Below are 10,000 nucleotides of genomic sequence, written 5' to 3' on the forward strand. Positions count from 1 at the left end.
GGAAGAGTTGACCCAGAAGTGTAACTTCAGTCTATCGATGGATTCAGGTCAGTGAATTCAATGAAACTCATCTACAGCTCTGGTTGAAATGAAATGAAATGATTATTTCTGCAGTAGTGTCGCCCGTGAACGCATCACGCCCAGAGACAGTGGAGTGAACTCACTGTGTTGGTGAATGAAAGGTCCACTCTCCAGATGGCTCCACGTGAATCCTAAACACACACACACACACACACACACGTTACAGGTCAGGCTTCGAGCTGTGCTTGAGGCCAGGCTACACTAGGAATCCAAAATGAACTCCGACCTGAGCAAACCACATGGTGGAGTCTGGCTGGGGGCTCCTCACCACAGAGCACAGACACACATTCTGTCCAACCGCCATCTCCTTTACGGGACCGAGCTCGTACTTGCTGCCCCCGATGGCAATGTCGATACCGTCAAAGTCCCAAACCTGCAGGGGGCAGCAAAGTGGTACCGGTCAGGTAGAACCAGTTACAACCCTCCACTTTGATGAGGCAGAATGCTGAGAAGAATTATTACTTCCTCGTAAACTAGAAAAGCTCCTCCCCGATCCAGCCCCCGATCCAGCCCCCGATCCAGCCCCCGATCCAGCCCCCGATCCAGCCCCCGATCCAGCCCCCGATCCAGCCCCCGATCCAGCCCCCGATCCAGACCCCGATCCAGCCCCCGATCCAGCCCCCGATCCAGCCCCCGATCCAGCCCCCGATCCAGACCCCGATCCAGCCCCCGATCCAGCCCCCGATCCAGCCCCCGATCCAGCCCCCGATCCAGACCCCGATCCAGACCCCCGCTAACCTCTAATCCGTTCGGCCAGAGTGCAGCAGTGTGTTTCTCTGCCTGGTTGTTACCACATCATTTGTCTTTGCCTTTCTTTGATAAATACTGATCTATACACATGTAGAATCGATCTGGATTCGTATCTGATGCAGGCCCCGCCCCTCCAACTAGTCCTGTGTGAGTTGGTTCAGCAGCGTCGATGCCATTATGAAAATGTACCAAGAAAAGCCCAGTCAAGGCTGAGAAATAAAAGAAACGGATTCATTCCTCGTTTCATCCTCATAACATTCTGTGAAATGAACTTTTTATTTATTCCTGCTGACAACCAAACAAACGCAAACTCTGTTTTAGGCACCAGAACCTTTCCAGATAGGAACCTTTCCAGATAGGAACCTTTCCAGATAGGAACCTTTCCAGATAGGAAGCTGTTGTACGGATAAAGCGTTGAGACTTTAGTCTGTTTGCTCGGATAACGGCGACGTTCCAGTCTCATTCAGCTGATTATTGCTGGATGACTGAAGGAGAAACAAATGAAGAGTTAACAATGGAGGACCAATGAGGAGATGCTGCTGGGGCTGCCTCACCCGGATCACTCCATCAGAGCCACACGTCATCAGGTGTCCATCTTCTAAGGCGAAGGGCTGGACCGTCCCTTGATGACAACTCTGACCGTCCTTACGGCTGATCTCCATCCTGATGGCGCTGCCTTCCCAAAGCAGCAAGTTGCCCCAGCTTGAACCAGACACCACCTAACAGGGGGGGGGGGGGGTAGTTGTTCTATGATGGTGACTGGTGAACTATTGACACCAACCTCAATGTGCTTTGTTTCATTACGAACATCCTTCACACAAATACTGACCGTTCCATCGGGAAGCTCCACGAAACCCTCGATATCAGTCGGCTCGGTTGCTCCAAAGCGTCCAATACGGCCTTGCAGCTTGAGCTCCGTGAATGTATCGGCCATTTCCCAGAACCTGTCGGAGACGGGAAAATAGATTTTTGTATCCATATCTGAAAAGACGAACGCTTTCAGCAGAGCTTCCTGTTGGTCACAGCGACAATAGTTCTTGAGGACGTGGTCCCGGCTACGGAACAGCGGGACACGTGTCCTCACATCATTGAGCTGCATTCTGAGGGTCACTGCGTTCCTTACATGATGTGTTCGAAGCCCGATGACGTCAGACGTTCTGGGTTGTGCGGGGAGAACCTCACTGTGAAGACTTCCTTAGAAATGGCCTTGGCTCTCAGCGTCACCTGCTCCTGCCTCCAGTCCCACACCGTCAGCATGAAGTCGGGGGCCGTCCCCACGCTGGCCAGCAGGCTCCCGTCTTTGTTGAAGTCCACGGAGGAGCTGTAGGCCTTCTCCGTACCGTCTGCAGAGATGAAGGTCAAAGCGTCTGCATCAGAGACCGGAGCAGGCGCTGAGCTCGCTGCCCGCCGTTCTCCTTTACCCCGGAGGACGCGATAGCGTCGAAGGGAAGGAGACTCATAGACCGTGATGCTGGGGCGGTTTCCCTTCTCTGCTACAGCAAAGTACTTCCTGCTGAGGTGAACCTGGACACAGACAACACTGATCAAAACTAGATACGCAGTAATCAATATCTCTAAAATGCTTGTTAAAGCAATCATTCAATTTAACATTAACTCCTTCGTTAATGTTTGAAACGCTTGAATGTGATCTCACCAACAAATAATATCATACTATAATACATACTTCCTTTTAGCTTCATATATTTGCATGTGAGGAGGCACTCGAGTCACTCATGTGTCCTGCGGTTTCTCATCCTTCTTACTGTGATGGCGCCGATTCCTCCGCCGCCGCTGGAACGGAGATGTCGCTGCTCCCTGGTGGAGATGTCCAGCAGGACGAGCAGGTCTCCAGCTATAAAGATCAGAGTCCTGTCGTCCAGCAGCTGCAGGTTCCCCCTGAGGCCGCTGTCGTAGCCAAAGGAATGGCTGAACGCAGGACAGGGTAGAGGTCAGGGTCACGGAGCGACATTTACTTTAGAGTATTTTACTACCAAAGTCCGACAAAGATCTGCCTGTTCCTCTGCTTATTCACTTATATATACCGTATATATTTTTTAGTAGTGATACTACAGCAGTACTAGCAGTATGAGTAGTTTGACTAATTTATAATACGTTTTTTTTTGTTTACCTCTGGGGGGTTGTTTTGATCTGTAAATTTCATCAAGATCGATCTGTAACTGAATCTTGATGAGATTTTGAAGAAATGTTGGGAATGTTACCAGGAACAGTTGATTACATTTTGGTGATAATCCAGAAGAGATCCTGGATTCTGGATCACTTTGAAATGTTTGTGAACATTGCAGTCAATGGAGCTTCAGAATGTGCTCCTCAATATCTCCATTGATTATTGACCGATGTTTATGAAATTTGACACGGTCATGTAGGATGGGGGCCTCTAGCTCACCACCGAATTTCATCCGGATCGCATCCAGAATGAAATCAGGAAAAATATTACATCTTTTTACAATACTGCCCCCTAAGGGTGGAACTGTTTGACCCCTGCCCTCAAAACATGCACCTCTTTGGCCTCCTTCAAAACTGCCCTAAAAATACACCTTTCAGGGGGGCAGAAACGGAGATAGTCATCACGACTCTCTCCGGATCAACCCCCCCCCTTTTTTTGTCCACCTATGTTGTACATATTATGTGTCTTTTTAATTTATTGTTATTTTGCATCTGGAGTAATTTATTTTTATTTTATTTGTATTGTTAAATGTCGATGATTTATGTACGAAGGACTTTCAACGGAAACAAGACCGCAAGGGCTTTTTAGAAATGCTCCTCTTAGACAGGATGTTTGACTGTACTTGTACTGTAATACATGCTACTGTGTGACTGTACTTGCACTGTAATACATGATACTGTTTGACTGTACTTGTACTGTAATACATGCCATAGTTTGTCTGTACTTGTACTGTAATACATGCTACTGTTTGGCTGTACTTGTACTGTAATACATGCTACTGTTTGACTGTACTTGTACTGTAATACATGCTACTGTTTACTGTACTTGTACTGTAATACATGCTACCGTTTACTGTACTTGTACTGTTATACATACTACCATTTACTGTACTTGTACTGTAATACATGCTACTGTTTGACTGTACTTGTACTTCTCTAACATTCTATCTAATAAATATATTCATCATCATCACATTTTAACATTAAACTCCATTTACGGATTAAAAAATCAGTTAGAAATACACATCAACTCTGATCCACTTTTCATGGTTGGTGTATAAAGATATCAAGAACAATCTAGAACCTTTTGGTGCTGATCCAGATCACCATGTGGACGGTGTAAATCCGATTAGGGGGGGGGGGGGGGTGAGCTGCTTGGCGGAGGTCTGCACTCTCTGTGTGCTTTTCTAGTTTTTTTTATGTATTTATGTTCTAAAATGTACCTTAATATTGTTTTTAGTATTATTTTTATTATTATTCATCATGTAATATTAGAATCATACCATGCGTAATAGACATAGCAATCATTATTGATCAAGTATATTATGCAAGCTGTACACATAATGACTGTGTACAGCTCCTATATGCACGAGGCTTTCCTATCGGAGGCGCTGCCCCGTTTCACAGGATACCGTAGCCGCAGGAGGCTCTCTGAGATCTGAGCGCCGGGTGTGACGCAGGCTCTGGAGCAGAGCTCTTCATACTCGTAGAGCGTCTCTGAGCCCATCTCAGCCGTCCCTTCCATAGTTGTCTTCTCTTGAAACCTGTGAGGGAGGAATTATTGGACAATCGATAAATACCTGTGTATTAGCAGTCAGCGGTTAGTCATTCTGAGTCGGAGTCCTGCCGCTGTGACGCGGAGGCGAACAGACCGATCAGACGCTATAGGGTCTATGCTCGACATGAAGGCCTGCGCCTTCCTGGGGAGGGAGCAGGGGCGGCCAGGAAGGGGAATCGAGCCAACGCCCACCACATAGGGACTTTGGTGACGGAGGCAGGGGAAAACGTCCCGTTAACAGGCAGAAACCTTGGACAGAACCTAAGGCTCATAGTGGGGGCCACCGGTTGGGTTGAGAAAGACAGAGAGACAATGACAGAGAGGCAGAGAGAGTGATAGAGAGACAGAGCAGGAGCAGACAGAAACATAATGGATGAAAGCCCGGTTTCGTCTCAGGCTCCCACTCAGGCCCACAGCTGCGTTTCACCAGCTAATTGGTGGGATTGCATTTTCTAAGGCAGCATCGCAGTTTAGCATCAACTCAATGTCACAAGACCATCAAAAACAAAACCGACTCATGGAAATACAACTACTTATTTAAATGATAATTTAGGCATTTTGATTAAGATTTAAAGTAATTTAATACCTCTTTGGTGGCAATGCCAGTCCGCAATGATAATCTGTTCTCGGATATTTCGGCGTGATGTCAAAATGTAGGTCAGTTGACCGATACTTTCTTAACGTGACGTATCTGCGCATGCGCAAAATGGCGGCTGCGCAAAATGGCGTCTGCCCGTCACGTAATTGTAATCTTTAACATTTGTATTCGTACACGTATTCCCCGTACTCGTAATCTTAAACATTTGTATGTTAATAAAATTTTTGTACACAAATTCCTGCTGTCATATACGTGAGTCTGAGAAATTGTGCGTGTTCGGATTTCTTTATATGCGAAGACGAATCTAAAACCCGTGCGTGGAACGTCCCGTGAACGCGCCTCTAATTCTTATGACTACAAAACTAGTCTGTGAACACGAATCCATGTTTTGGGTACGAGTAAAAAAATGCTGAAATGACGTCACGGAGGTCACATGCAGGTCACAGGAAAGAAATACTCGAGCCTCGCTTCCTCCAATCGCGCATGCGCCGACGTGCATGAGCTCTGTCACAGTGAGGAGAGCACAGCAGGATTTTACCAGGTAAACTTTTAATGTGAATAATGAAAGTAGCATTAAAGTAAAAGAAACATCAGAACAATCGTGTTCCATCTCAAACGATGCACCGAGTACGACTGAACTACTGATTCGCGTCTTCCATTATCAAAGCATAGCGAGTATTTCCACAGTTCTACTGTCCATTGGTCCGCCGGGGACTGAAAGGTCACGCCCTTAAAGCCCGGCTGCAGAGGAAGGGGTGCGTTTGCTCAGCAGAGGTCCGTCTGAGATGAGGAGTCTCTACTTGCTGAGCTTCCCCAGCAGGATTTCGGCTCCTTTGTTGCCGTTGACGCCGATCTCTGCTTTGATGGACTCCAGCGCCGTCTTGACCTCTGCAGCCACAGACTTGTCACAGCTGTTCAGCAGGCTAACACAGGGAAAGACGTTCAATGGGCAAGCGTCTCCTCCACACCACCGCCTATCCAACCCGTCACATGTCTGAACGACGGCACAAGCTTTATTTTCTTTCTGTATATAATCCTGTCCTCTGCCCGTCCGACTCGTACTCGTACTTGTACTCGTACTGACCTGCAGAGCACCATGGCTCCTCTGTTGACTTTGACCCAGGTCTTCAGGTTCTCCGTTCCCACTGTGTCCACCAGGATCCTGCTGAAGCGCTCTGAGGAAGACCCGTGCGTCGGGGAGAGGTTGTCATTTCTAAAAGCCATCATATTTATTAATAGGAAAACATTTATATTTTATTTCTCAAACAAACGTTTAGGTCTGAAAAGGTTTTGATCTTCGGTTTCATTCTATAATACTGAAGAAGTCTATAAAGGTTAATGCCTGCCTGAGAAAAGTGTATAAAGTGTGTGATGAGGGGTTTTACAGCCTTAAAACATATATAATAATTGTAAAAAAAAGCCGACTACTTCGCGGATTTCGCCTATCGCGGGTTATTTTTAGAACGCAACCCCCGCGATAAATGAGGGACTACTGTACACTGTTTTTGTCTGCTCCTGTTCTCAGAGTCTTGGGTTCTGCTCAGGGTTTCTGACTGTTAAAGGGAAGTTTTTCCTTCTCCAAAGTGCTAGCTCTTGTGGGACGAGTTGGGTTCTGTCTTTCCTTGCTACACTTGTAAAGTGCCTTGAGATAACTTTCTGTTCGGATCTGGCACTATATTAAAAAAAAAGAGAAAAAAGAATTGAAATCTCCAATTACACTCCACAAGAATAGAAATGAAGGACTTATTTTCATAAGTGGAAGTAATTATGAACGTAAAGCAGACATGGAGGCTTTGGACTGCAGTTGTGACATCAGTCTGATGTACCGACAGCACTGAGACGGTTAATCAAAGTAAGATGATTGTTATATTCAAATTGTTTGATCAGCTCCTCAATAAACCAAACCTGGAATATGGATAAGCGCTCACTATGTATACTTTACAAATACGCAACACGTGTTTATGAGTATACTGAGTACACAATCAGATCATAGGATCAATCAGATTATTTCCTCTTCGAGTACACCAGAAATGTCTTTTAATAATTCGATAATTAGTAGTAATCTACCAAAATTAAAGATTTCAGGATTTCAAGTGAAATGGGAACGGACCGATTTCAGAAGACAAAGATTTCAAGACAATCTGAAAGTGTTGCCCTGGTCCTGCAGATCGACCAGGGCGTGTGTTTGTACCTTCCTTGCCAGCCTCTGCCAGCTTCATGTCCTGCTCTATGAGCCACTTCAGCACCAGGTGACCCGCCGGATGCTCGGCCATGTGCAGCTGCACCACAAACACACCGTTCAGAAAGAAAAAAATATTTCAAGCGAGGTACAGCGCCATTTAGGTGTATTCGGTTAGCGTGCTAACGCTGGCTAATAAACTCGAAAAGCAAAGTCACTGATTCATAAATGCATTGCACCTGTTCACCGCCCCCTCCTGGCACTAACTCCTGATTGGCCAACGCAGCCACGGCCATCATGGCAGGTCTCAGGTCCCCGCCGGCTGATGCCAGGATGTCACTGATGGTGACGCTGGTCGCCTTGTCCATCACCATGGTGTCGGCGTTGTTACGGAGATAGTCCAGCAGTGGCGGGGAGACGACCTGCAGCAGCTCCTTCCTCCTGGTCGCCGCGTCTTTCTTACTGATGAGAGGAACAAGGCGAGGCCACCGCGGCTCACTTTCGGTCGCGTTCAGGTTCATTTTGTTACATTATTTGTTTTATTCCCGAGCACTTTGGGCTCTGGATCTGGGTTTTCTCCTCTGCCTAATATCAGCAGCACATCCGCGGCTGCATCCCATTTATTGGAACTCCCTTCTATCTGGTATTCCACACAAAGCCTTCCATGAAATAGTTGTTCCAGAAGTCAGTTGCCTGAATATTTAACGGAACCCCTTCCGTCGGATCTCACAAACACGTGCTGCTCCTCCATCAATCCGACCTTAACGCTGGTCGGTTCTGTTCATTCTTACATTGTGTGTCATAAGCGTTTCCTGTTTACAGCCCTCACCTGTGTGCGTTCCCGTCTCCCTTCCCCAGCACCTTGATGATCTCTGGCAGGTGGTGAGCAGGGTCTCTGGGGCTCAGCAGGTACAACAGAACCTTCTTGCCATACTTATTGCCGATGACCTCGTCCAGGGAAGACAATACCTCCTGAGCAGGTGACAAAGGAATGCACTTTAGACGTTTAGACAAAGCGTTTGTGAGCCGCCAGCTTGTGATGGGATGGGATGTGATGCTACATGCCGAGAGCACGGCCTGTTTGACCAGCTTGGTGTCGTCCACACAGTCGAACACGGCCAGAAGCACCAGGTGTCCAAACTCGCCCTGTCATCACAAACACACGACGCACAGGAGAGTCGACGTGAAAACGAGGAGCGTTTGGGGTCCTTGCAGGAGCATGCGAGCTGCAGAGGAACTCACCGTGGCAAACTTCACCATGTACGTCTTCATGGTTTTGATGATGATTTTCCTGTCCTGAAACACCAGAGAAAGGTTTCACACACACCTTTGATCCCCTGCTATCAGGAGGCCCAATCTCTTTATGGAAACAAAGACCTGGACCTGAGGTACGCAGGTGCCGGTAAATCAAACAAAGGCAATACAGTGTGTGTGTGTGTGTGTGTGTGTGTGTGCACACCTTGGCCGTCCCGTGCCACAGACAGTGCATCGCCACTCGTGCGCCATCGTGTGTGTGAGCCATGTAGACGACGGACTCTCTGATGGACTCGATCATCTCCTGCTCATCGGAAGCGAAACAAACAGAACGAACAGAATCGGTTGCTTTCACGAAGCTGGAATGTTCAGCGTCGTTGACGGCGTGGAAGCTCAGATTCATAGATCTCACTTTCTTCTGATTTGTGTTTGCATTAGTAGTAAACTGTGCTGCTCATTAGTTATAAACCAGCTGCTTACCGTCCTCTGCTTGTCAGGGGCCCACAGGAAGAAATCCAGGAAGACTTTGTGGACCAGAGAGTGTTTGATCACTTGTTCTCTGAAAAGAAATATGACATTTCAAATAAAAGCTACCGTGATTGATTTGATTTCGGGTTGATTTGATTTTGATCAATTGTTTCTGTTTTCTTTATGGCTAAAAACAAAAAGGCATGTTGTAGAGAACTGAGCAGGAGTAGTTTGTTGACAAATCCAGTCAGTGTTGAATAATCACTTCATCTTTAGCAAGACATAATCACTTGCAGCGGCGGATCCCTTTTCATTAAATTAGATTAGGAAAAAGGGAGCATGAAGGAGAAATAGCAAATAAGAATATGAGGCCCGCGAGAGCTGTGTGCAGACAGATGCAGCATTTTACAAAAACGAATGTCACACGTGTTCTTAGCAGCGCGCATTGGTTGGTTGTTCTGCCTCTCAACTGCGACAAAAGACTTTCAAACAAAGTTGACGTAATAACTTGTGTTGGATAATATTTTTCTTTACTTATTTACATCGGTCAATAATAAACCGAGATATTGAGGAACACATTTTTAAGATCTATTGACTGTGATGCTAACGAACTATTCCAAGTAATCCAGGATCTCTTCTGGATCGCCACCAGAATTTAGTCATCTGTTCCTGGTGACATTCCCAAAATATCCTGAAAATTTACCGGAACATCACCTCCTCCTCGCCTCGGCGGAGATTATTACAGCAGGAAGCTATCCATGTATTTTTACAAATATGCAATAGCATATGTAATGTTTGTAACTTAATTAGGTATATAGTAGGAATAAGTAACAATGGAGGTGGCCCCCGACCACCGATACCTGGGTGTGCAGCTTGATGATAAGCGGGATTGGAAGAGCCACACGGAGCCTGCGTGCTGCAAGGGGCA

General features: G+C 46.6%; 2 protein-coding genes across 3 annotated transcripts in view; both read right to left on the reverse strand.

Annotated features, from left to right (window-relative positions):
• Positions 1 to 4,540, reverse strand: part of LOC137908681 (cilia- and flagella-associated protein 44) — a 14,024-nt gene extending 9,484 nt beyond the window's left edge. Inside the window, exons 1-8 of the mRNA XM_068753102.1 lie at positions 4,428 to 4,540; positions 2,595 to 2,757; positions 2,253 to 2,355; positions 1,955 to 2,174; positions 1,661 to 1,775; positions 1,386 to 1,550; positions 308 to 454; positions 165 to 212 (exon numbers count right to left, since the gene is read on the reverse strand). Of these exons, the coding sequence (XP_068609203.1) occupies positions 165 to 212; positions 308 to 454; positions 1,386 to 1,550; positions 1,661 to 1,775; positions 1,955 to 2,174; positions 2,253 to 2,355; positions 2,595 to 2,757; positions 4,428 to 4,540 (1,074 nt within the window). The remainder of the gene's footprint in view (positions 1 to 164; positions 213 to 307; positions 455 to 1,385; positions 1,551 to 1,660; positions 1,776 to 1,954; positions 2,175 to 2,252; positions 2,356 to 2,594; positions 2,758 to 4,427) is intronic.
• A 1,173-nt stretch (positions 4,541 to 5,713) lies between these two features.
• Positions 5,714 to 10,000, reverse strand: part of pum3 (pumilio RNA-binding family member 3) — an 8,195-nt gene continuing 3,908 nt past the window's right edge. For both annotated transcript variants that reach the window (XM_068753008.1, XM_068753006.1), the window contains exons 9-17: positions 9,085 to 9,163; positions 8,810 to 8,908; positions 8,593 to 8,646; positions 8,416 to 8,496; positions 8,180 to 8,322; positions 7,590 to 7,812; positions 7,363 to 7,450; positions 6,256 to 6,346; positions 5,714 to 6,094 (exon numbers count right to left, since the gene is read on the reverse strand). In XM_068753008.1, the coding sequence (XP_068609109.1) occupies positions 5,968 to 6,094; positions 6,256 to 6,346; positions 7,363 to 7,450; positions 7,590 to 7,812; positions 8,180 to 8,322; positions 8,416 to 8,496; positions 8,593 to 8,646; positions 8,810 to 8,908; positions 9,085 to 9,163 (985 nt within the window). In that variant the 3' untranslated portion in view covers positions 5,714 to 5,967. The remainder of the gene's footprint in view (positions 6,095 to 6,255; positions 6,347 to 7,362; positions 7,451 to 7,589; positions 7,813 to 8,179; positions 8,323 to 8,415; positions 8,497 to 8,592; positions 8,647 to 8,809; positions 8,909 to 9,084; positions 9,164 to 10,000) is intronic.

Source organism: Brachionichthys hirsutus, chromosome 19 (genome assembly GCF_040956055.1).
Source record: "Brachionichthys hirsutus isolate HB-005 chromosome 19, CSIRO-AGI_Bhir_v1, whole genome shotgun sequence".
Taxonomy (NCBI): domain Eukaryota; kingdom Metazoa; phylum Chordata; class Actinopteri; order Lophiiformes; family Brachionichthyidae; genus Brachionichthys; species Brachionichthys hirsutus.